The sequence below is a fragment of the Neofelis nebulosa genome, chromosome 5, assembly GCF_028018385.1.
Source record: "Neofelis nebulosa isolate mNeoNeb1 chromosome 5, mNeoNeb1.pri, whole genome shotgun sequence".
Classification (NCBI taxonomy): domain Eukaryota; kingdom Metazoa; phylum Chordata; class Mammalia; order Carnivora; family Felidae; genus Neofelis; species Neofelis nebulosa.
In genome coordinates, this window is record NC_080786.1 from 22,480,383 (window position 1) to 22,505,856 (window position 25,474).

General features: G+C 38.7%; 1 protein-coding gene across 1 annotated transcript in view; it reads right to left on the minus strand.

The window, feature by feature from the left end:
• KCNH8 (potassium voltage-gated channel subfamily H member 8) overlaps positions 1-25,474 on the minus strand; it is a 355,709-nt gene that overhangs the window by 14,084 nt on the left and 316,151 nt on the right. Inside the window, exons 12-15 of the mRNA XM_058729774.1 lie at positions 18,121-18,159; positions 13,399-13,757; positions 11,249-11,355; positions 8,309-8,385 (exon numbers count right to left, since the gene is read on the minus strand). Of these exons, the coding sequence (XP_058585757.1) occupies positions 8,309-8,385; positions 11,249-11,355; positions 13,399-13,757; positions 18,121-18,159 (582 nt within the window). The remainder of the gene's footprint in view (positions 1-8,308; positions 8,386-11,248; positions 11,356-13,398; positions 13,758-18,120; positions 18,160-25,474) is intronic.

Genomic DNA, 25,474 nt, shown 5'->3' on the forward strand with positions numbered 1-25,474 from the left:
TAAGAGCTAAAGTAATTGAGAAATGAGGTTGGTGGTCATCAGAAGCATTTGGAGAATTAAAAAAAAATACAGATACCCACTGACAAGTCTAGAGGTTCTGAGATTTAGTTGGTCTATGCTTGGCCAAAGGAATAGTTATTTTAAAAGTAGTCATTATTTTATATATTAATTTGTAAAAATATCTATAATCCTGTAAAAAAACATTCCTTGAGAATCTGAAAGCACAAGTAGGTTTGGGAACCAATTTCTTTGAGGCATAGTGAGTTCTTACTACAGACAATACTCAGGCAAAATAACTTCTTGCCAATAACCTCAGAAAGAAAATTCTCATATAGGGTGAAAAGCCAGAATAGGTGGCCTCTGAGATATCTCCCAAATTTCAGATTTTATGATTCTACCACAATATGAAAATAAAGTAACATCAAAGCTGAGGTTGCTTAAATATTTGTTTCAGAATAATTCTTCTACTCATTATTTATAAAAAATTGATTATTTCAAAGTCTATCCTATCACATGGTCATATAAGCATAAAAAGGAAATGTGACTAATTTAGTACTGATTTATGATATTGTGTTTATTTATAATTGTGCACAAGTAAATGGGAAGTGTCAGTGTCCATTTCTCTAGGTGCTTAATTGTTCTCCAATAAAAAGACTTAAAAAAACCCCAAACCTTCACAAGTTCATATATGCTTATTTCCAAGTCCTTATTTGAGATACAGGATATTCTCTGTTGCACTTTAGTAAAGTCTCAGTATTTTAACAATAACAAAAATAGTGACAATTTTGAGGCAATTCACAGAATTCTTTGGAGACATAATCCAAGTTCTCAAGAGCCTTGGGGAAGGAAGAAATGTACATATGAAAATAACGTAAATGTACATAAAAAGTAAATACTGAATGGCAAGTTTAGAAAGCAGGTGTTAAAGCTTAAAGAAGGGACTTTAGAATTGGGATTCATCATAGAAGAATCAAAAAAATTCATAGGGTATTGGAGGCAAAATCATAGCTCTTTTGAAAGATGTATGAGGTTCTCCTTTTTAAACAGGGAAATTCATGGGGGTGCCCGGGTGGCTCAGTCAGTTGGGCGTCTGACTTCGACTTAGGTCATGATCCACAGTTCGTGGGTTTGAGCCCCGCATCGGGCTCTGTGCTGACAGCTCAGTGCCTGGAGCCTGCTTTGGATTCTGTGTCTCCCTCTCTCTCTGCCCCTCCCCGGCTCACACTCTCTTTCTCTCTCTCAAAAATAAATAAACATTAAAAAAATTTTTTTTAAAAAGGGGGAAATCCATGTATTGAGGGAGGATAGGAAAGAAAATTTCCCTGTAATCACTTCCGACTATAAGATTCTATTTAAAAAATTTGAATATTATTTGTAGCTGTTGGATTGGATCAATTATTGAACTTAATTTTCCTATTGATGAATGGAAAATGGCAGGGGGGCATATTCTTTTAAAAACATATCAACTTACAAATTATTTAGCAAGCATGGGAGGGGAATACCCATATCCATCTTTTTAAAAAATAACCAGTTATTCTGAAACTGTTGGTTAGTAGTAAGTAAATAACTAGTTACTACTAACTGGTTAATTACTAGTAATAAGCAATCAATAACTAATTGTTTAAATTTCATTTGATTTTTTCTGTACTTGCTTGAATACATAGTAACTCATTTTACTGAATATTTCCCACTTGTATTTTTAGAATAGATTCACTTTCCAACCAGTTTTGCTCCTTGGAGGCTGACTTGTATGAACCCCATCAACAGGCTCATTGGTTCTTTGGTTTTTGGTTGGGTTTGGCCATTGTAGAACATTAGCAGATCAGAGGGGGGTAGGAGAGGGAGGTTGGGGTATGTGTTCCTCCGGCTGCTTCCCTGCAGGGTTGAGGTGGGTAGAAGATCCCAACAAAGATCACAGCTCCTTTCAGGTGACTTTTCACCCACCTTCCTCTGACTCAAGATTCTATAACCAGTCTCTACTCTGGGCCCTTTAGACCTAGGTGTTGTACTGACCTTCTGTTATTATCCCCCGGTGGGAGGGACTGTTCTATCTTTTGTGTTTTCTCTATACTCAACTAACTTCTTTGTAAGTACTCCTTTTATTCAACCCTGCTCAAATTGCCCATTTGAAATATGGCATTGGTCTCCCTTGGGCCCTTACCAATATGTCCATTTAGTCTCCCTATTCAAAATTAGAAGAGGTCTATATGTAAGTGATCACAGGCCTGGAGGACTGAAACAGCTAATATCCAAAACTACATGAATGTGAAATTCACACTTCACAGGAAAAGCTTTTGAGCGATTTACATATATTTTTTTCTTTTGGGAGATCCTCATTATTCTTTAGAGTATTTATTTATTTATTTATTTATGATCAGTAAATCTCTCACGAGAGATACAAATCTATCTATGCATACAGGCCTGAGAACTGAAAATAAACAAGTGTCCTGTAAATCATTAAATAGTTGGGTATATTCCAGTTTAGAAAGCTGTGTCCATGAAATGAATCATTATTGTCAATAATACTTATGTTTTAAAATGAGAAATGCAGAATGGCTTTGCCAGCAGTTAAATGGATTTTGTTTTTCTACGTCAACAAGTGAATGTATAGCTTTTTTTAAATTTTGCTTTTGAGAATTGATGGTCAAGAGTTAAATAGGATCATGATGAGGAAGAAAAGAGATTGTATAGTAGGATCTTGGAATGGTCTTGCAATTCTGTCAGTGTGTTTCAGTTGAACCAATTTTCAATGAAAAGATATGATAACAGTAATTCAGAGGATTAAGGAATACCCTTTACCATAGGGTATTACTCATGTAGGTTTCCTTGTGTGAATTATTAATAGAACTCTAAATCTTCATAGCCATTTAGAAAAGTAGTAAAGCAACTCTTAAGAACAACTTCCATTATTGTTGTTTTATTTGTTTGACTGAAGCAGACTTTACTGATCTCATGATACAAATTTGTAAATGTCACCTGAAAATCACAAAGAACAAAAGAAAAAATACATAAAATGGATATCACCAAAATTAATACTTTTGTGCTTCAAAGACTAGCATGTAGGGAATGAAAAGGCAACTTAAGTAATGGGAGAAGAAAACTGAAAATCATAACTTGTATCTAGAACATATAAAGAATTCTTACAACTCAGGAATAAAGAAACAGCCCAGTTTTAAAGTGGGTAAAGGATCTGGACAGACGATTTTCCAAAGAATGAACACATGGAAAGATCCTCAATATTAATAGCTATCCAGGAAATTCAAATGAAAACTACAATGAAATACCGCTTCACACACACTAGTATGGTTAGAATAACAAAGTCTTATAATAACAAATAAAAAATTGTTGGCAAGGAAATAGGAGCCTGGAACCTTCATATGCTGCTGAATGTAAAGTGCTGCTGCTGCTTTGGGAAACAGTCTGGCAGTTTCTCAGATGTTTTAAACACAGAGTTACCATACGATCCAGCAATTCCACTTAATTACCCGAGAGAAATTAAAACATGTCCGCACAAAAACTTGTGTGAATGTTTTATGAATGTTCACAGCGACATTATTCATATTAGCTGAAAAGTGGTAACAACACAAATGCCCATCAGCTGGTGAATGAATAAGCAAAAAGTGGTATATCCACACAATGGAATATTATGTGGGTGTAAAGAGAAATGAGGTATTGGTATGGCCACAACATGGGTGAGCCTTGAAAACCTCATACTAAATGAAAAAAGCTGGTCACAGAGGGTCATAATGTAAGATTCCACTTACAGGGAATGTTCAGAACAGGCAAATATATGGGCAGAGAATGTAGATTAGTAGGTCTGAGGGTAAGGGAACTTCAGGCATCACGGGTGATGGCTATAGGGTATAGGGCTTCTTTGTGGGGTAATGGTTTACAACGGTTGAAAATTGAGTATGGTGACGAATGCACAACTCTGTGAACATACTGAAAGCCTTCAGATTATACACTTTAAATGGATGAATTATATGATATGTTAATTATATCTCAATGAAGTTGTTTATTTTTTAAACAAAATAAAATTCTAAAAGTGTCAATCAGAGAATTCCAGTCAAAATGCCCTTTGTTGGACAAGGATGATTTCACAAGCCACCTGCGTTTTTTCATTTTGAAAATGAAGATTTGGCTATGCTTATCCTTCCTGTAAGCTTCCATTCTGCCTAGTTTTATAATCATTTTGCTATTTATGTTTAGTGTAATATCAGGTAATGATTAAACATTGGTAAACTGGCATACTTAAGGTCTCTTAGCCCTTAAATCTTGAAGTCTCATAGAACAAGTGTTCTTTACATTAATACACTGACACTATTACATCAAACTATTTAGCTAAAATAAGATACACTGAAATATAAACAATATGCCCTTTCATTTTTCTATTTTAATTTTCTATTCTTTTCTTTTTTTAATGTTTATTTTGAAAGAGAGAGGGAGAGCAAGCATGAGTGGGGGTAGGGGCAGAGAGCAAGAGGAGAAAGAGAATCCCAAGCAGGCTCCTTGCTGTCAGCACAGAGCCCAAAGCCGGACTCAATCTCACGAACTTTGAGATCATGACCTGAGCCAAAATCAAGAGTTGGCCACTTAACCGACCGAGACACCCAGGTGCCCCTATATTCGGTATTTTCATAGCAAGAGAAAAGTCTCAGGTAAAAAGTAGTCACTTTCATGATCAAATGTTTCCCTTAAGTCCATTCATTTTCATTTTCTTCCATAAACATGGACTAATTAGTCTGCACTGGGCAGGGGAGAGTAGGGGGGCGGGGGTGCTAACTTGAGAGTTACCTTTTGTTGGATAGAAGTACAACCTTATATAAGGAGCGAATGAGTATTTGACCCCTTATTAACAGAAGACATCATGCTGAATGGTTTACATATGGTATTAGGTCCTCACAAAAATCCTATATTGCAGATTTCATCATTAGCATTTAATAGAGAAAAAACCTGAACTTAGGGAAGGTGAACGCTTTGCTGAAGTCAGAGAGTTAATTTTATGAATAGGGATAAGAATATTTTTCTTTCTCTAAAGCTCATTCTCTTTCTCTACTAGTGTGTTTTATGTCTTATGCCTGCTGTGGCAGAGCACGTAGGTTCCCTTGGTAGGCTTTGCTGCAATGTCTTTCTGGGTCAGGCAGATTTCAGAAATGAGAAAACATTCTAACCCTTACCTACAAACCTTTTCAGAAATGGAGCATTTGACTTACACAGCCCATGTCCCCCACGGTGACATTTTGTTGTTATTTTTAAACAATTTCCTTAGAATCGCACTATTTCTTTGTCCGCGGTAGAGCAATGACAATGTTTTCAAAAGTGTTCTAATATTAGCAGCTGCCCTACATCTTTTAAACCCGTCACTGTTCTGTGAATGTAGGTTATTACCAACATTATTTCCTTTCTGATTTTTGTTCTGTATTTAGCCAGCTGATTATGAAATCTACACATCAATGAACAATGTCTTTATATCTTAAATGTCTGGGCAAATATCAGAATGGGGTTGTTGCTGTGTTCTCAAACTTTACATAATGCTCGACATGCCTCGCATATATTGGGGATTGCCCTTTTTATTAAAGAGTTATTATTATGCAGTGCGTCCCATGTTCATTATCAATTCTTCTCTTGTTTACTCAGAACAAGGAAAAGAATAAATGAAGAATAAAGCAATCAAATGATCACATGGGTGAGTGGCAGGATACAGGGGAAGTGGAAAAATTAGGCTTGGATTTTATTTTATTTTATTTAAAAAAATTTTTTTTTAACGTTTATTTATTTTTGAGACAGAGAGAGACAGAGCATGAACGGGGGAGGGTCAGAGAGAGGGAGACACAGAATCTGAAACAGGCTCCAGGCTCTGAGCTGTCAGCACAGAGCCCGACGCGGGGCTCGAACTCACGGACCGCGAGATCATGACCTGAGCCGAAGTCGGCCGCCCAACCTACTGAGCCACCCAGGCGCCCCTAGGCTTGGATTTTAAAAGACAGATTTTTTTTTTCGCTACATAAACGACATTATAGGAGATAGGAGGAAAAAAACAAGTAGGTCGGAAGAAAAATAATTTTACACTTTGAAGCCAATTTGTATTTTCATTCTGCCTTAGTGGGTTTTAACGCACTACCCAAAGAGTCAAGACTATAAATTAAATTCTGTGCAAAGGATAAGATTTTTCTAACTTAAGCTTCAGCCATGAAGAAATCAGATATTTTCCTATAAGAAAAAACTAATTCCTTAGGGAAGGATAATTGGACCATTGATATTTTACCTTGCCCTTTTTATTTCAATATATGGCAAGATAAAAAGATTTATATCATCTCACTAGAAAAGCAATCATAAATACCGAATCACATTGGGGAAATATTTTGTTTTCCAAGCGGTTATCTGTTTTAACGTATCTACCACTAGTTTGCATGGTCAAAGGAAAATCGTAGAGGGTGTGGATTTACAGCTGTGATTTAGGAAACTATGTACATTCCAAAAGGTGAAGATATAAACACATTTTTCCCCAGAATAATTACTGACTCTAGTATTTGAGCTAAGACATTGGTCAGTCAGTTCTTAAAACCATTAAATGATCTCACATATGAGGGAAAAGAATCCAAACAGTTAATATTAATTGGTGCTTTTAGCCAAGAAAAATATTTGAAAAGAAATTGTTCAATAAAAAGTTTTCCAACAGGGTATTTAGGTTTGTTTTGTTGTATTTAACAAGATGTTATTTACGAGACCCAGTGTATGGCCAAGTCTTTGTGATTTAAGGAGCTTCAATCTGATTAGTTTTTCATTCCTATATTGTTAGTCTGCCCTTTGTCTCTCTTACGTCTCGTTAGCAACAATCTTACTCCCAGAGAAAGTGGGAGCAGAAGGAGAGACAGCAGTAAATCATAAATCTTCACTAAGCTGAAGATACACAGGTTTAAGAGAAACCTCTGGGCTTTATGACAAACTACCCAGTTTTCCATTGTTGCAGATAATTGGAAACTGATATGATAACATGATTTCATTTTCCACAAATCTTCCCAGTGTCAATAACTATTATATTTTTCGCTACGATCTCCTCAGGTAATCTTAGTCCTAGAAAGGGATTCTATTACACTGTGCACACTGTCTGTGCCTGTCCATGTGCCCTCACCCTAGGTGTACCCGGAAGGTCCAGGTCTTCCTGCGTATTTTTGTCTGAAGAACCTTTCTAGTCTCCTCTGCAGCGAGGCCTGCATGAAGAGCAAGGGAGTCAATCTCTCAGGAACCACCCCCAATTCCATTTTTCCTTGGCTTATGGTGGAACAGTTTTGAATTGTCCTACATACTCTCTCAGTGGTCCCCAGCAGGACTGAGCCCCAGGTGCCCACAGAGTTAATTATCTTATTAACATGCCTTTCTTTCTGTGCTTTCCTTTCTCTTCTGCCTTACCTCTCTATCCTTTATGTTGCTTCCTGGGCCACCTCCCAAATAAACTATTTGCCTCCAAATTGTCTCGAATGTTTTTATTCGAGACAAAATTATTAAAATTTTTCGGAAGGGCACCAAAGTTAGGATACTGATTCAGATATTGCCTTCTCTATATGAGATGGCCAGAAAAGGCAAAAAGTAGGTAACCTCTAGTAAGACGAGAGATCTCACTGCAGGGATGCAGGTAAAAGCATTCTAAAACTGATTCGGTGACGGTAGAACTGTTCAATAAGGTTACTAAAATCATTGAATTGTACACTTGGAATGAGTGAGTTTTATGATATGCAAAATATATTTTAATAAAGTTCCTAAAAATTACCTTATTTTACATGAATAGATGGCAAGGTCCAGAGAGGTAAAGTGCTCAAAGTTACACAGCAAATATGTGTCAGGGAAAAGAAGCACAGTTCAGGCCATTTGATTATTCTGAGAAATAGCATTCATCTTTGGATTAATCACCTTGCTTTAACTCATTAAAAATTAAAGTACATGAAAAAAGTGAAAAAGCACCAGTTATACCAAGTATCAATACATTTATGATGCTAATTAGTATAATTATCATTTAGTTAGTGCTCACTTTATGCTAAATGATTTGCCTGCACTATCTCAATTTCACAATGGGCCATAAGGTAGGCATAATCATTACCCTCTACTTACACGTGGGGAAATAGAGCATGAGAGAAAGTAAGGAACTTGTCAATGGTCACATAACTCACATGAGGCTTAGTGGGAATTCATCCATGGTGGTCTGACATCAGAGCATATGCCTGTAATTACTACATTATACTGCTTTTGCTGGTAACTAGGATTTATAGCTCTTACCACTCCAGCATGACCAAAGGAAGAGAAAGCTCCATACCTCACTGTTGAGTTTATTTATTTGCTGCTTGGTCTCCTCTGCTTTGATGAAGAGAACAGCAGCTCCAATCTCTGAGTCTGAAAAGTGTAACACACACAGAATGGGTCCTTTAGTAATAAACTTCATATGTGAGGATTGAGGCAGTTGAAATGGGTAAGGAAACCTAAGCTACTGCCTTTAACTCTTCCTGATGCCTGTGCACTGTAGGTTCTGTCTCCCTGGGATTGAACATGCTTCTAGTAATCCTCTGGATCCTGTCTGATACACGCCTTGAAACTGGGCACGTATCATGGTGGGGACCATGACCTCACTGATGGGATGTGTCCATGGCAAATCACCACCATGTTCCAAGATGACACATTTCCTCTTTTTTTTTTTAAGTTTTTTTTAATGTTTATTTATTCTTGAGAGAGAGAGAGAGACAGAGAGACAGAGAATGAGCAGGAGAGGGGCAGAGAGAAAGGGAGACACAGAATTGAAAGCAGGCTCCAGCTCTGAGCTGTCAGCACAGAGCCCGACATGGGGCTCGAACTCACAAGCCATGAGATCATGACCTGAGCCGAAGTCGGACGCTCAACCGACTGAGCCACACAGGTGCCTGACATTTCCTCTTTTTTGACCATTCTCTAAAAATATATCAGAGCCAATGACTAAACCATAGAAAAGGGATGTTCTGTTCCTCCTCCTCTTTTTCTCCCCTAAATATTGATTCCTGTGTCCATTAGAGCCTCCGCACCCCTACCCTGCCGCCACCCAACTTCTATTTCAGGTGCTAAACTCTACTGCAGATTTCCTATCTCCTCCTGAATTGCTCTAAAAGATAATTTCTCCTGGGGCGCCTGGGTGGCGCAGTCGGTTAAGCATCCGACTTCAGCCAGGTCACGATCTCGCGGTCTGTGAGTTCGAGCCCCGCGTCGGGCTCTGGGCTGATGGCTCGGAGCCTGGAGCCTGTTTCCGATTCTGTGTCTCCCTCTCTCTCTGCCCCTCCCCCGTTCATGCTCAGTCTCTCTCTGTCCCAAAAATAAATAAAAAACGTTGAAAAAAAAAAAAAAAAAAAAGATAATTTCTCCCATTTTCTGGTTCTCTTATCTCCACTTTTTTTTTTTTAAACCTTGTTCTTCCAAATACATTTATTTCTGTCAGGGACAAAAGTACAGATAAATCGTTGCTAGCTGGAGTAGAAAGGATATATATATATATATATATAATTTTCATTTTGCAAAGAATTTTGCAAAGTTAATCTATTAATTCAATGAATGATTAGAGAACATATATGGTAGGCTAAGCCTCCTTTAGAGGAGAGAACAATGAATAAAGAAAATATAATTGACCCTCATGGAGTTTAGACTCTAACAGGGAAAAGAGACATTTAAAAGGCAATTAGGTAATAGGTTTGAATTTCACATTAAGGGTAATAGGAAGCCCTGTCAGTGTTTTACGCATAGGATCAGAGTTATAAGAATAAATTTGTATTTTTAAAAATGTTTACTCTGAATGGAGAGCAGTGTGAGACCAGGGAAGAGACTCTGGTAGCAAAGCAGGCAAGAGATGGATGTGGCAAGGAAAAATATGGTGGCAGTAAGGATACAAAATCTTAGAATCGAGGGATATTTACGAGATAGAGCTAAGAAAATCTGTTGCTTGAGGGCATGAGTATCGGGCTACATACTGGGAAGAGGAGAAGAGAAGGCTAAGGAGATGGTGGGAGCAGAAATAGGTGGATAGACATGGTGAGGTTCTGTGCATCATCTCCAGGTCTAGGTGAGTCAATAAGGAAAACTTCCGGTTGGGACCTGCCATCAACTTTCGCAGCAAATACATCAGTGTGGCTATATGCTTTCTGTGCGTCTTTCCCCAGAGTAATATCAGCACATGTAAGTCAACTGAATGAACGAATCAGGATTGTTGACTGACATCTGCACTCCTTCTTTCCCTGTCTTCCATTCCCCCTGCACACCTCCCCTCCCCCACCCACAGCAAGGAGGCTTGCAAGGACCCTTCCGTTTCCCTAGACGATAATGAGGGCCAGGAAGGACTGCTGAGATGGAATACTGCAATTCCACCAAAAGGAGACCTACACACACACCCAGGACCGTACATTCAAAAGTCTTTACTGGGCTTGGCTTTGTTCATGGAGGGATTCACTAATTAGTAATGGATCCTGACACAAGGATCTCAGAGCTGAGTGGGAAGGGGAGGACAGAGCTGGCAGGGACTGCTGGCCTTTCATCTTACAGTTTTCTGGTAATTGTTTTGGCTAGCCTATGCTTGTTCATTATTCTCCCTTTATTAACTACAGGTGCGTCTTCTTTACAATTTCTTTGTCATTTCTGGCCTTCATTATGTTGACAGATTACTCTTTATGGGCAATGAGCTCAAGAAGGCAAGGGAGGGAGAGGAATCTGGGTTGGGTTTGGGAGTACCCTTACATTAATCTACCATTGCTAGAGCACAGTGCTTCACATAGATCTCCCTCATTTCCAACCTTCAAACATCCTTCTGAAGTTGTTTTATCCTTTGACAAAATGCAAATACAGGATCGCTCCTCAAGAAGTTGGATAAATATAACCTATGTTCCTATAGTGTACAACCAACACAGCTTTTCTTCTTGGTAATGTTATTTTTGTGGATTAATCTGCATCTATCCTAAGAAAACATGGTCACCCTTTAATGAATAGCAGACATTTGAGTCTCCTAACACACCATTTACCTGGGCTGGTAAATGGCAGGGCATCTAGGCTGGACAGAGGAACAGTTACAAATGATATCTTAGAAACTTGGAGATGGCATAGACTCAAATCAAATTTTTCCATGGCATGGGTAAAGTTCTAACATGTGGGAAATACTCAGAGAATGGGAAGGCAAAAAAGGGTCAATGCCAAACGTTACAAGTTAAAAAGAAATACCACCCCTTGACAGAAGACTAAATATAGAGCTTACCTCCTAGAGGAGGAGAAACTCTGGGCTCTGGTCTGAGGCGTTCAGAGCCGAAGTCAAAAGTCTGGCTTTCCTCACTGCTGTTTCCATCTTCAATTCCATCAACGATCCTGTTTAAAATAAAGGAAATTGGCTAGTTGTGCATTTTTGCTTATAGGTTCCAGTATTTCTAGGAGACTTAAAAATATTGTATTGATTTCTAAATTCTGCAGTCTCTAAAGCTGTGCTCTCCAATATGGTAGCCATTAGCTTTGTATGGCTATTGAGCACCTGAAATGTGGCTCATGCAAGTTGAGCTGTGCTGTAAGCATAAAATGCACATTAGATTTTGAATATTTGAGTAAAAAATGCAAATGGTTTTATTAGTAAAATTTTACTATTATTTACACTTGAAATTAATTATTTGGGACAGAGTGAGTCAAATAAAATATATTGTTAAAATTAACTTCACTTGTGTATGTGGGTTTTTTGTTTTGTTTGTTTTTTTAAAAATGTGGCTACTAGAAAATTTAAAGTTACATATGTGCCTCACAATTTTAGCTCACATTATATTTCTCTTGGACAGAAATGCTGTAGAATTTGCAAGCTTATTTATTCTTAGATTCAACACCTTGAGCTACTGAAGTCCTCTTCTTTGAATTCATATTAAATCACCACTTCATCCAGAATTAAAATCTTTTAACCTGATGATTATGGCATCACATTAAATAACCTTGATGACACCTTTACTCTGAACCTGGACAGAACTCTGAAGTAAGAGTTAAAGAATTTCATATAAACGACTATTAGGACTTTGGCTAGTCTTCTTTCCTTGCTAAATGCTATTTAATGTACTCATTATTTAAAAAATGTAAGTCTTGTGTAGAAAATATAAATATAAAAGTAACAAAAATTAGAAAATAAAAATCACCTGTAATGCACCACTACTGTTAGCATTTTGATGTATGTCCTCACAATCTTTTTCTATATATAAAAGGAAAAATGTTCTTCTTATAAGTTCAGGATAAACCTTTCTTTTTCAGTTCTGATATATTTCCCCCCTATTTAAAATTTACTGTCTTTCTTCTTATTACAAATTTAGGAAGGAGAAGAGTAAGGCAATGTTTTCAAATTACCATCCTCAACTGAATTCCTGAACTTCTAAGTGTGTTTTGCTTATTTAAAAAAAATCATCTCGGGGCGCCTGGGTGGCTCAGTCGGTTAATTCAGCTCAGGTCACGATCTTGCGGTCTGCGAGTTCAAGCCCCGCGTCGGGCTCTGGGCTGATGGCTCAGAGCCTGGAGCTTGCTTCCGATTCTGTGTCTCCCTCTCTCTCTGCCCCTCTCCCGTTCATGCTGTGTCTCTCTCTGTCTCAAAAATAAATAAACGTTAAAAAAAAAAAAAAATCTCTCAATGGATGAATTGTGTTCTTCAAAAGAGTAGCTAAATATATTTAGAAATATCACTTGCTTTACAAGTAGAAAAATAGAATTTGAATACAGATTTCCAAACTTAATCTCTGAGATTTTGGACAAAATAGTATAGATAATATGAACTACTTTACAGGACTCTTGAGAAGACTAAATGTAATAGCGAATGTGAAATTACCTAGCAGAGGACATGGGACATAGGAAGCACTCAGTATTTTTTTTTCTTGCTTCTATTTATTGTCAGCTATGATGTGATTTTTTACTATTGCTTTTATGCTCCATAGACCACTTCTTTCACATTCCTGAGTCAGGATTTTTCAGCCTCTCAATCATCTTTATTAATCCTAAAGAGAATTTTTAAAATTAAAAATAGAGCTATGCTGTGTTACCTACGGAAGAGGCCAGAAATAAAAGTAAGCTTCAGTTATCCACAATGATAAAGAAAATAGCATTGAAAATGAACATCAACACTTAGGTAGAGCTAAATGGATGAAGGGAGTGAAGAAGGCCTTCTGAACATTTAATGGACCCTTTTGAGAATATAACTAAAACTTTTGTCATACTGTACACACCTCCATGCAGAAGCAAAATTTACACACAAAATTCAGGAAAGCGGAAGAACCCAGGCTAGGAACCTGTGTGGTTGAGAGGCCCAGAGGGCTGAATAATTTACTAACTAGGTACCAATTTGAATAAAAGGCAGCCATTTTTACCTAGGAAAAAATTACATGATGTGATTCTTACCTTGGACTGAGGTCTGGGGGTCCAGAACTATTCAAAGCCGAAAGTTGCAATTTCAAGTTTCTCTCTTTCCTTTTTCCATGGTTAGGGGGGTCAGTTTCCTGTTTGTTTTTTGGGGAATTTGAACTGGAGACTCTGATAGGTGAGTGAAACGGCACTGTTCCTGAGGCCAGCTGCTTCAAGCTCAAGCCTAGATAGCTTTTACTGCTTCCCACCTTCTTGCTGCGTGAAGAGGAGGATCCCCTTGTGTAGATGGGAGAGAGGGAGGCTGTCTCTTCTTCCTCCCCTTCCTCCTCCTCTTCCTCATCTTCCACAATGGACGGGAGTCTTTTGTTGATGCTGCCATTTCCCTTGGGCTCTGACTAAATCAGTGATAACATAGATTAGTACAGATTGCAAAGGCCGCTTGAGAGGAATATCATTCATGCTGGTGGTCCTATCGAAACAACGTCAAATCTTTTAGAAACTTACGTCTCATGAAAACTTAAGACTTTGCAGATTTTGCTATTATTTATTCAGGTGTTCAATGTCTCGCCATTTCTGCTACTCCCCGGGTTTACCCTCTCTGCTATCCTGGTGTTGGTCGGCTAACACCTCTCTTGGTCTTCTTAAACTGTCCTGGTGGGAAGGGTGCATTTTACCAGCTTGGCATCTAGATTTTAATCAGCCTGTCATCTGTAATAGGATATGATGGCATGCTGTTAGGAGTAAGGACATTTTCAATTTTACTGGAAGGTCTCGGGCCTTGTTATTTTAAAGTTATAGGGTCTTCAGTGGAACTTTATATGGAGGTCAACCAGAAAAGTATATTATCTTTGAGAATAAAAACCTTTCCTATTTTGGATCAGATAGATGGAGTAAGATCCGTGGCATCCACAGCTACTCTGCTTCCTGCTGTCTTTACTTTCAGATGTCAGTTGGAAGGAAATGGAGCAAACCATTTGGGCTGCTCCCCTTGAGAACCTTGGGAAAGGAAGAAGTCTTGCTAAACCCCATCTTAGACTCTAGTTCCATCCATGTTTTTGGAAATGGCAAGATTTAATTCTTTTTGATGGCTCAGTAATATTCCAGTGTGTGTGTGTGTGTGTGTGTGTGTGTGTGTGTATACACAAACCACATCTTCTTTATCCATTCATCAGTATATGGACATTTGGGCTCTTTCCATAATTTGGCTGTTGTTGATAATGCTGCTAGAAACATTGGGGTGCATGTGCCCCTTCTTATCTGGGGTTTGTATCCTTTAGATAAATATTTAGTCATGCAATTGTTGGACGGTAAGGTAGTTCTATTTTTAGGATGGAACTAGAGTGTATTATGCTAAGAAAAATAAGTCAGAGAAAGACAAAGGACAAATACCATATGATTTCACCTATATGCGGAATTTAAGAAACAAAACAGATGAACAGAGGAGAAGGGAAGGAAAAACAAAATAAGATAAAAACAGAGAGGAGGCAAACCATAAGAGTCCCTTAACTATAGACAACAAAATGAGGGTTGCTGGAGGGGAGGTGGGTGGGGTGACAGGCTAAATAGGTGATGGGCATCAAGGAGGGCACTTGTTGAGATGAGCACTGGGTATGTAAGTGATGAGCACTGGGTATGTAAGTGATGAATCCCTGAATTCTACTCCTGAAACCAATGCCACACTATATGTTAACCAACTTGAATTTAAATAAAATTTTGGAAGAAAAAAAAACCCCATCTTAGACTCTTGACTGGAGTCATTCAACCTTTTAGACTAAGAAGAAGTGAGGGAGAGGTTGGATAAAGACAACGAAGATAATGATGATGGGACAGGGCAGAGAGAACAGCAAAGGCTAAGCTAGTGGCCCTCAATGGAGTCATTAGAAGAGTGGGTGTTTCTTGCTCTGCCCCAGACATGGCTTCTCTGCTCCAAAGGCTCAATTCATTTTTTTTTTTTTTTTGGTGCCTCATTTTCTTTTGAGGATACAATTGTTTCTACTTGCTCATCAATAATTTCTAATAGAAATAAGATAATAAGCTGAAAAGATCTAAGTGTGCTATTTAAATCTCATGAGCTGTCATGGTTATTACTTCATATTAATAAACAGTTGGCTTATCGGTATCTATTGATTTTCCTGTAACCATTATAACGATACATACAACAACAAAAAATGAACTTGAACGTGTGGTGACTTTAACAGGCAACAGCCCATCCAGTTTAAAACTGGCCAAGCTAAGCAAAATAGTTTACTCATGAAACTGTACTTAGTAGCACTGGAGAATAGAAAAATTAGCTCACCCAGTTAAAGACACACGGGGCAAACTTATCAAAGAAATGAAGAACAATGAGTGAATTCTTTAATTGAACTTCTGTTTACATTTCCATTGGCAGTTTAATCATTCCTTTGGTTCAAGGAGGCTCCGCTGGTCCTGATGTAATTCTCTAATAATCTATAGTGTTTGTACTTCTACAAGTTTGTTCAGATTTCATACTTCCATTTTATCATGGAGACTTGGCACTTGGGGCAAGTTGCTTAAATACTGACACTTGTGATCAAGGCAGCCAACATTACCTACACCAAGAATTAATTATTCCCCCTACCATTATTACAGACAGGAGCCCAATTTACTGGATTATTAAACACCCAGCCCCACATGCAGCGCCCATACAGGAGTTCCAGCTCCTTTCCTTGGGCTATCCATACAGAAATGCTTGCTTCCCTCGTGCAGCTGGATTCATCCATGTATACACTGCCATACATTTCAACCACAGATTTCTTCCTTGTCTTCTGACCCACCCCTTCTTCATTTCCTCCCAACAGATGCTTCCATGAGGGCAATGATGTTCTTTTCCCCATAGTCAAAGGAATCTCTAATTTAGCTCATGACATTCTATGGGATAGCCATTTCAAACGCACAGTGGACTAGATTCAGTCAAACCTGCCATGACTACAGGGGAAACAGAATAAAGTCTAATGGTTGAATGCGTGAACTTTCGGTCACACAGTCCTAGAAGTCTGGAGACTTCTACCTGCAACGGTGGTCAAGTAACATCATTTAAATCATTTAAATCCTTGTTTTCCTCATCTGTAAATTGGGAATGGTATGAGGATATAGATATTAGATAATGGAAGTTAAAACACTTAGCAATGTGCACTGAAAGTACTTAAAATAGATGCTTGCCCTCGTGATGATGATGATGATGATGATAGTGAAGAAAATGGAAACATTTGCCTCAGGGCAGGTTCTACAGAGAGTGCTGGTTACCCCTTTTTATATAATCTCCCCTTCTTTGCTAGTTAACAGAATTCTTAGGAATGTACCTTGCCCAAAGATCACCTTTCTCAGCTTCCTTTGCCTCTTGGGTTGGCCATGAAGTTAAGTTCTGAGGTGATAGCAGGCAAGTGGACAGGTTAAAAGGAACTTACAGGAAGACTTCTGGAAACAGGGAAGCCTCTATCCTACCCTTCAGTGTTTTTGTTTTGTTTTGTTTTGTTTTTTTAGTTTCTAGTCTGGAATACCGATACAATGGATAGATCTCTAGCAGCCATCTTAGAGAATGAGGAGGTCTTAAAAAAGGAAACCATGTGTTGGGGATAATGAAACCAAAAGAAGAAAGCTCAGGACCCTGTTGACACAGTTATATCACCCACCTCTGGCCTTGTTCACGAGAGAGAAATAAATATTTTTTGCCTTGAAGCTGTTATGCTGGTGATTTTGATGCTGAAGCCTAAATTATACAGATTTTTTTTTGAAAGTTACAGATGTTGTGTTCTTAGAAGGGATGTTCATTTTCACTTTGCTATGAAGGAGTGAGGAATTCAAATTGGAAAATCCAAAGGAAGGCAGAATTTCTCATGAGAAAGAGAATATAGGAGTGGTTGGGGACAAGGGGGTAAAGTAGTGAGGAAAGGCTGCCTGTTGAGAAGAGTTGAAACATAATGGCCATTTTGCCAGCTCCTGAGGAGGGATTTTGTAGAGACGAGAAAGAAGACAACTAGTGCCAGAGAGAAACTCATTTGAATGCTCTGAGATGTTTTAAGGGCTTTTAAGAAGTTTCTCAATAGTATTAAAAGTAAACCCTGTCTGGGCCCCAGCTATCTTCAGTAAATTATCAATGTCTTTTACGTGTGTTATATAATTGGATTGGTGTTTCTCTGTATGTACACGTGTCTGTGTGTACACACGTGTGTGAAAGGTATTGGGTTCTGCTTCAAGGAGAATACAGAGCAAAAAAGGGAGCCATTTCTAGGTTCCTGTCACAGTATCATTGGTAGTAAAAGTCAGGTAATAAATCTGATAAATCACTATTTCTTGGGAAAGTTTTCTGTGAAATTGGAGGATTCTAAAAAGTTGGGATTATTTTAAGAGCTCAAGTGAAACCCCTTCCAGAATATCTGAGACATCTTTTTTTTTTTATACTATGGATAACCATGTTGTGCCATCATCGGAAGCTTACATGAAAACATTTGATTATTAACTTTAAACATAACAAATGTACTTCCGAGGTCAGTTCCTCGGGATTTTCCTACTTTTGCCAGGTTCTGGTGACGACTGCTTTTCAACAACAATAAAACCCTTAAATAGATGAGTTTCAATACTTCTCTGCTCCAAACTCCAGAAAGTCAGTCAATACATTTCAGTGGGAAGCATTTTAGGGAAAGTAGAAAATAAATACATAAAACCCTGAAGTGGGAGACAGATTTACCGGAAATCCTACAGATTTTAGATAAAGATTCTGTTCTTTGGCAAAAGCCATACCTGTGAGACTGTAGATTTGTTCGATAATCTTGATATCACCTGAAAGAACAAACAAATAGAAGTTGTAACAATCATTTAAACCTTCCCAGGTGCTTTGGGACTGAGTAAAATGTAGGAAGCAGGGGAGAGACAATGTGGGGGCGATTAATCCGCTTGGGTGGGCCAGAGAAGGAAAAAATACCTCCTAAAAGAGGCGGAAACTGCCTTCCTCATCCCAGCCCGTAGGAGCTCTACTGACCAGTGTGTGAACTAAGAAAAGGAAGGAGCAAATTGAATGTAACACCTAGGAAATAATGATCGAAATAGTGGCTGTGTTGGTTATATTTTCCATCTTGATGCTTTATTTGCTCCCCTTTTGTTTTCCATCTCCCTTTTCCCTCTTTCCTGCCTTTCTGCTATATTCTTGCCGATTCTATGACTTTTCTCTCTGGCTCTGTGAAAACGGAAAGCCATGGAATCTTTTCTTATTAAATCTCATTTCTTTGCAGTTATCCACCTCCCTTTCTTATTTGAATACAGGTGGGGGTGATGTCTCCTTTCTATCCCATGTCTTTCCTCACCATCAGGCTCCTTGTGGACTAGGATTAAGTTCACCGGGGAGTCCTGATCTCCTATTTGATCGAATTTAAATCCCATCAATTGTAAAAAGAAACAAAATGCTGCTGAACAAATTGTGACATGCCCGTCAATTATAAGACAAATCTCAATTTCAGAGATGCTAAAATGTGAAAAACAAATATGTACTGTAGAATCACTTAAGCTGGGTTTCAGAATACATCTTACATAAAATCAAACTACAGGACTGTGGAGAAGTCCATCACAAAACACGCAGCTTTCCATGATGGACACAGAAGCTTTGGAACTTATGATATATCTTGGAAACATGCTTCAGGTCTCCTCCACACTGTTTTCTGCTCAAATACACTTCTTCATCTGAAAGTGGTAATAGATGCTATAAATTAGCATAATTTTATTCACATGAAAAAAAACTTCTACACTCAAAAATGATCTGCCTAGGAAGTGAGACATATTTAGTAATTCTGTCAACTCTCACTGTGGTTTTTTTCCCCCTAGATGATTAGGGAAATAGATGTGTTATTATTTATACAAATGCCGGCATCATTATTGCTGTGCAAATATATGTTTCATCAATGTTTAATATTATCAAAGAAGTCAACCCATTCTACATCTGCTTAGTTGCCTAAATATGCATTAATCAAAAGCATTGTAGACATAAGTTTTGTAATAATTCCCTGAGTGGTGACAAATAAAGCAGCTGAATAATTAAAAATGTGAAAAATAAAATTACAGTGCTGTTGCTGCGGTGGTAGACAGTTACAGCCTGGATGAGAGAAAGAACATCTCAGTGGGACTCAGGAAGCCTGAATATCTCCAGCTCAGAGATGCCATCTGAGGTGTAAGAAAAACTCCTAGTTCTCTAGTTTACTAGTAGGGTGAGCTCTGGCAAGTTGCTGAGTCCCAAGTTTATTTGTCTACGTCAGTGCTTCTCAGACTTTACTGTGCACACAAATCACCTGGGGATTTCCCTATAAAACGCAGGTTTCGGTTCAGGAAGTCTGGAGTGAGGCTCGAGACTGTATTTCTTTTCTTTTTTTTTTTTTTTTATTAAAAAATTTTTTTTTTTTAACATTTATTTATTTTTGAGACAGAGAGAGACAGAGCATGAACAGGGGAGGGTCAGAGAGAGGGAGACACAGAATCTGAAACAGGCTCCAGGCTCTGAGCTGTCCGCACAGAGCCGGACGCGGGGCTCGAACTCATGGACCGCGAGATCATGACCTGAGCCGAAGTCGGCCACTTAACCGACTGAGCCACCCAGGCGCCCCTCGAGACTGTATTTCTAAGGAACTCCCAGGCAACGCTGATGTTACTGGCCCGCGAGGCACACGCTGAGTAGCAAGATCTCATAACCGACGTCACTGCTATTAGTATCCTATCACCGATGAATTCATTAAGTGTTCACTCTGTGACAGGCACCCTGACAAATGCTCACAGCCATCATGTCCATTAATTTTTACTGTAATCCTATGAGGTAACAAGTATACATCATATAACCAGCACTGCTGTGATAGGCTCTCTGAATGAAGTTATTTCATTTGCGTACAGCATTTGAATCACATGCATTTGAAAAGAGTTCTATGATATATTAGTTCTATTGACTAACCTTTCACACCGATCCAGATTCTGCCAATTGCGGAGAATATTAGTTTAATGGAAAGCCAGTGTTTTAAAGCTAGAAGTCACCCTAAAGAGTGGCTGCTACAATGGTTTGTAACCTGGCAGACAGTAGAATGCTTGAGAAGGATTCCTAAATAAATCAGACTCCAGAGAGTCTCTTCCAGTTGGTGGTAGGTGGGGCCGGGTCTTCGGCTCAGGGCTGAAACCACTGAGTTAGTCCAACTCCTCACCTAGACATGTGGAAGTGGCTGTCCAGGAAGATGAAGTGACTTGCCCAGTTCACGCATCAGGTTAGAGCTCTGGCAGAACCTACCAGACGCCAGGTGCCCTGACTCTTGGTGTACCTAACACAGAATCCAAAGCTGTCTCAGGTGCCTCCCCGGCAGTTCACGCTGTTACCCTGAGCTGAAAGACTAAATGCCTCACATATGGTGGAACTGAATGTAGCACAAGGTTTGATGACTGCCACAAAGCAGGCCCCAAATCTTGTGACACTAAGTTACCCAAGCACCTCGTTAGCCTTTTCTGGGTTATAGATCTCTCCGGAAAGAAAATGAAGTCTAGTCATTCTATCCCAAGGGAAAAAAATGCACAGATACAAACCTTTGAATAAGTAATGTTTATCGATCTCCTTTTCTTGTTCCGGTAACTGGAAGACTCAAAGGTTTTGAAAGTTTTGAGGAAGACAGTTTTCTCCAATTTGAGTCCCTCCCACATGAACTTTCAGACAGAAGGAGAACGGATGGTAATCTCTAATGGGGATGATTAAAAAATAAAAAGACCGAAGGAATAGAGGTTGGGATGATAAAATGTTGTAAATCAGACATAAAACAAGGAATGGAGTCCTGCGACGAAGTCAAGGCTGACGGTCAGCCCACTCAGACCCTAGAATTAATTGTATCTTCACTTTGCCAGGACAGAAGAAGCCAAGTGTGGGCAAGAAGGACCTAGGACATGTCTTGGCACAACATTATCATGAATGAAAGTAAAGCTTTATAACCTTGTAGACTAGGAAAGAAACACATTCTCAGTGATGTGGAGTTGGTTTAAAAAGTTTCTGCATAGCTTCTCTTCTTTTATTCCCCTGTCCTAACCACTTAACTTACTCTATCACTCTATAAGTCCAGTGGGAACAAAGAGAGAAGACTCTTAACATCGAAAAACACTGCTCCTTGGTATGGAGAACCATAAGGAGGAAAAAGGTCTCTTATTACTCAGACAATCTGCTATGAAAAAGCAAAACAAATTCACAATCGTCTTTAAAAGAAAAACAAAGTGTAAGGAAGGCCTCAACATTATACTATTGAGCTTGAATTGCAAGTGGAAATCAAACATGCTAAAATTAATGGTGGTTTTAGATGTGAAAAATGCCATTGTGTTCTTTAATGTTGTCTATTTTGCTGAATGAAGATATGCTACCTTGGCCATCCAGCTTACCTTTTCCTTAAGTTCCTAAGTTCCTCAGTAGTAAATCTTCCTGCTGTTAGGACTTTCTTTTAGCTGAGAGGGAAGCTTTTTGATTTCTTTCATGTATGTCTACCCACTGATTAAAGTGTCTCTGAATTCTGACACATGGTACCATGACAATGAAGTTTGGGGCCCAGCCTTCACTGGATGCTAATGCCCCACCCTCAGACGCTGAGTGTTTTCTCAGTAGTTTTTCAGTAGAGGAATTATCAATAAGCTTTCCTTACTCTCAAGATCTTTTCCAGAGACTGAACCACCAAGATGTGGACTGGTACGAGGTAGGAAGGAAGCAAATGTGAATGGAACCCACTACATAGGCCTAGGGATCCTAAACTGTAACCCAGTGGCCCAGTGGCCCAAGGGAGGCATTCTCCTGGTTTACTTGGTTTGCAGATCAGAATTATAAGCCCCCATGTGAGTCTGAAACTGTCCTCTCAACTCGGGAATCTTCTAAGACACTCAAGTGTTCTGGTAGGACCGTTACCTACAGCTGATTGCTCAACTGGGAAATGAGATGTGAATTACAAGGTTCTTCTTTCTGAGTGATTCATGATATTCTCTGCTTTGTTAATAATGCCGCATTGATTAAGTCACAAAGAAGATTGAAGGAACATGTGTCCTCATTCAGAAAAAGGAATCCTCACACGTTTTCTCTTGTTCTCTGGACGGCAACATTACCAGTACTGGTGGCTGTTTGGGATAAATAGAGCATGAATGAAGGACAGTCACATGGAACTCCGTAACTTTCATAGTTAAAATGCCCATTCTTATAAAACCATAAGTAATTGTCATATGATATGGGCACGTAGCAAATCAGTAGGTCTCCTTTTTATTTCTGATCTGCTTCTTTCTCTTGTAGACTCAAGTGGAGGTACCAAGAAGTCATGAGTGCCACCAATGGCAGGAGGAAGACAGAAAGAGGAACTGGAAAGCTCTGGAGAAAAGACAGGCTTTGAATAAGGGGGCATTCATTTTCAACTAAAAAAAGGCTTGGGAGTTCACTACCATCTAATCTAAAGAAGAAATTTTTGAAGCTGGTGTGAAACCCTAAGTGGGTAATACAGTGGCTAATATGTTTCCTTTGCTTGTTGTATAACTGAGAAACAGAAATGAGATTAGAATGGAAAAACTGATGATTTTGAACTTTTCCAATTTCATCCTGAGCCTTGAGGTAGAGACAAACTATTAAGATTTAGAGGGGAATTCTTCTCCCCTAAGTAAATACTATCACTTCTGATGCAGAAAGCACAAGTCAAGTAACCAAGACTCGAATTTAGTGTTTATTGACTGCTAGCACTGGAGAGTTCCATTACTGAGCCTATTGTATAAGAAGCACCAGAAAAACCTCTTCATTGCTGTGTGTTATGATAAAAGGTCTGTGTGTCAGGGGTGATAGGACCCATTTCGCAGCTATGATAGCATAGTGGTTAAGAGCTGGGATTTTCCTAGTCTTTTTACTCATTAGCTATGCAACTTTGGGAAGCACATTAATCGGGATAAAATAGGTAAGGCTGAAGGAACAAATAATTTGCTAACTTTCAATAGCTTAACCCAAAAGAATTTTATTTCTCATTCCTCCTCTAAAAAATGATAATAATATTTAAAGTTGTTCTGAGAATTACATGAGATATATATATATGTAAACTGAACAAGTTTTCAAGACCCAGTTGGCCACATCTGGGTGGCATTGTGTCACACTAAGATAAATGTATAGCAACCAAAAGTACTGATGGCCCTTGAACAGCACTGGGTGTTGTTCAAGGGTCAGTGGACCCCCTCAGTGGAAAATTGTATATAACTTTTGACTGGCCCCAAAGTTAACTACTAATAGCCTACTATTGACCAGAAGCCTTACAAATACATAAACAGTTGATTAACACATATTGTGTATGTTATATAGTATCATATACCATATTCTTACAAGAAAATAAGCTAGAGAAAAGAAAATATTATTAAGAAAATCATAAGAAAGAGAATATGCACTTACAGTACTGTATTTACAAAAAAAAATCCACATATAAGTGGATCTGTGCAGTTCAAACCTGTGTTGTTCAAGAGTCAAACTGCAATTTAAAAATAATTCTAATCTTTAGTGTGCTTTCAGGAACCTTAAAGGTGATACGTGTATTGATGAACTACAGTAAGACTTTTTAAAATCACCCCTCCCTTTCCATTCCATTCGCAACAACGAAGGTGCCTCTCTCCCAGTTCTTTCACTACAACCCTGGATCCCTTCTGCTCACTCTTCCCTTCCTGCTTCCTTCTGGCCATAAAGCCCAACATTCCTGCCAGAGCTGACCTCCGGGTGGTCCGTGCCGTCCAGCCCTCTTGTTTCTGGAGAAAGAGGAAGCATTTGGAGGCTGCTGGGCAGTGTAAGTCTCTTACCACTTGGACTTCATGGTACACAAGGAATTCTCACGTAAAGCTTATGGTGAAAAGAGCCCTCACACCGTTGCATTTGCTAAGTACTTGGTCCAGTGCCTGGCATAAAGAGTAATTAAATTCCTGTTAACAAATGTTAGTTATATTATTATTGGCATAGTGATTATGAAGAAAAGTTTTCTTTGAATTCGGTGACTGGGAAATAGAGCATTTTTAGCTATGGAATTCCAAACATTCACACAGGTGAGTTTGTCCAACTGAAACTAACAGATATGTAGATATATAATAAAGAGACCATGAACTTGTTAAACCTGAGTTTCCCCCCAAATGGATCTCCCAGCAGAGACCTGTCATCCCAGGCCACAAAGCTCTTCTTTGTATGGCACTAGGTACCATACTTTACATAAAGTAATAACTTGGTATTCTATTCTTTTCCCTCCCAACCCTTTTATCTGCTTCACTTAAATAAAATAAGGCACTTTCAAATTGTCCATAGGTATGAATACAGTGAAGACATTGATAATATATGCAAATTGATTCAAGCACAATTTTAACTTCCTATCTCTAAATTCTAAATTCAAACGTATGAATTACAAGGCTTTGGAATTAAAAGAAAACCCAAAGAGTCTCCAATACTTATGTAAGAACTTGGAAAATGCAGGATGATTTTTGAGGGAGAGAGAGTTGTTTATTAATATGTGGTTCACATCATTCTAGAAAGACAGAGGGGGAAAATACACACCATTGTGTGAAGAAAACTCAAAATTTCTCAGCACTGACATAGAGTTTTAATGATTCCAGGCTTAAGGAGCTAGCTCTGTACCAACTCCATGATTTGGGAGTTCAGCAGTTAATCAGTGCTAAAAGAATTTGCAGTCGAAACTCATTATATTGAACTGAGATTCCATGCCCCCCAAGGACCTGCTTCTGATTAGGGTACAATGGCTCCTGGTTAGCTTGTAAAATCAGCTACTATGTAATTGTAAGGAAACACAATAGCTGGTTTCATAAGATTTTCCGGATACACGCTGAGTACTTTGGTTCCAAACCAGGTCGGTGAAGGAAGATGCTCAATTTGGTATGAGAAGTTTTCACATCATAACTCCTGACGGCACTTCTAAAGCTAATGCGAAATGCCTAATTTGCTACCTAGGAAGCTCACTGTCAATTATACACTGTAACAAAAAAGGTGACCGGCCCTACATGATGAAAACAGTGTTTGTAGCAGCAAACCGAGATGAGCTACTCTGCTTATTCGAACCACAGTGACTTGGTTAAGCTCACTTAGCCAGAGAAAATAAGAGGA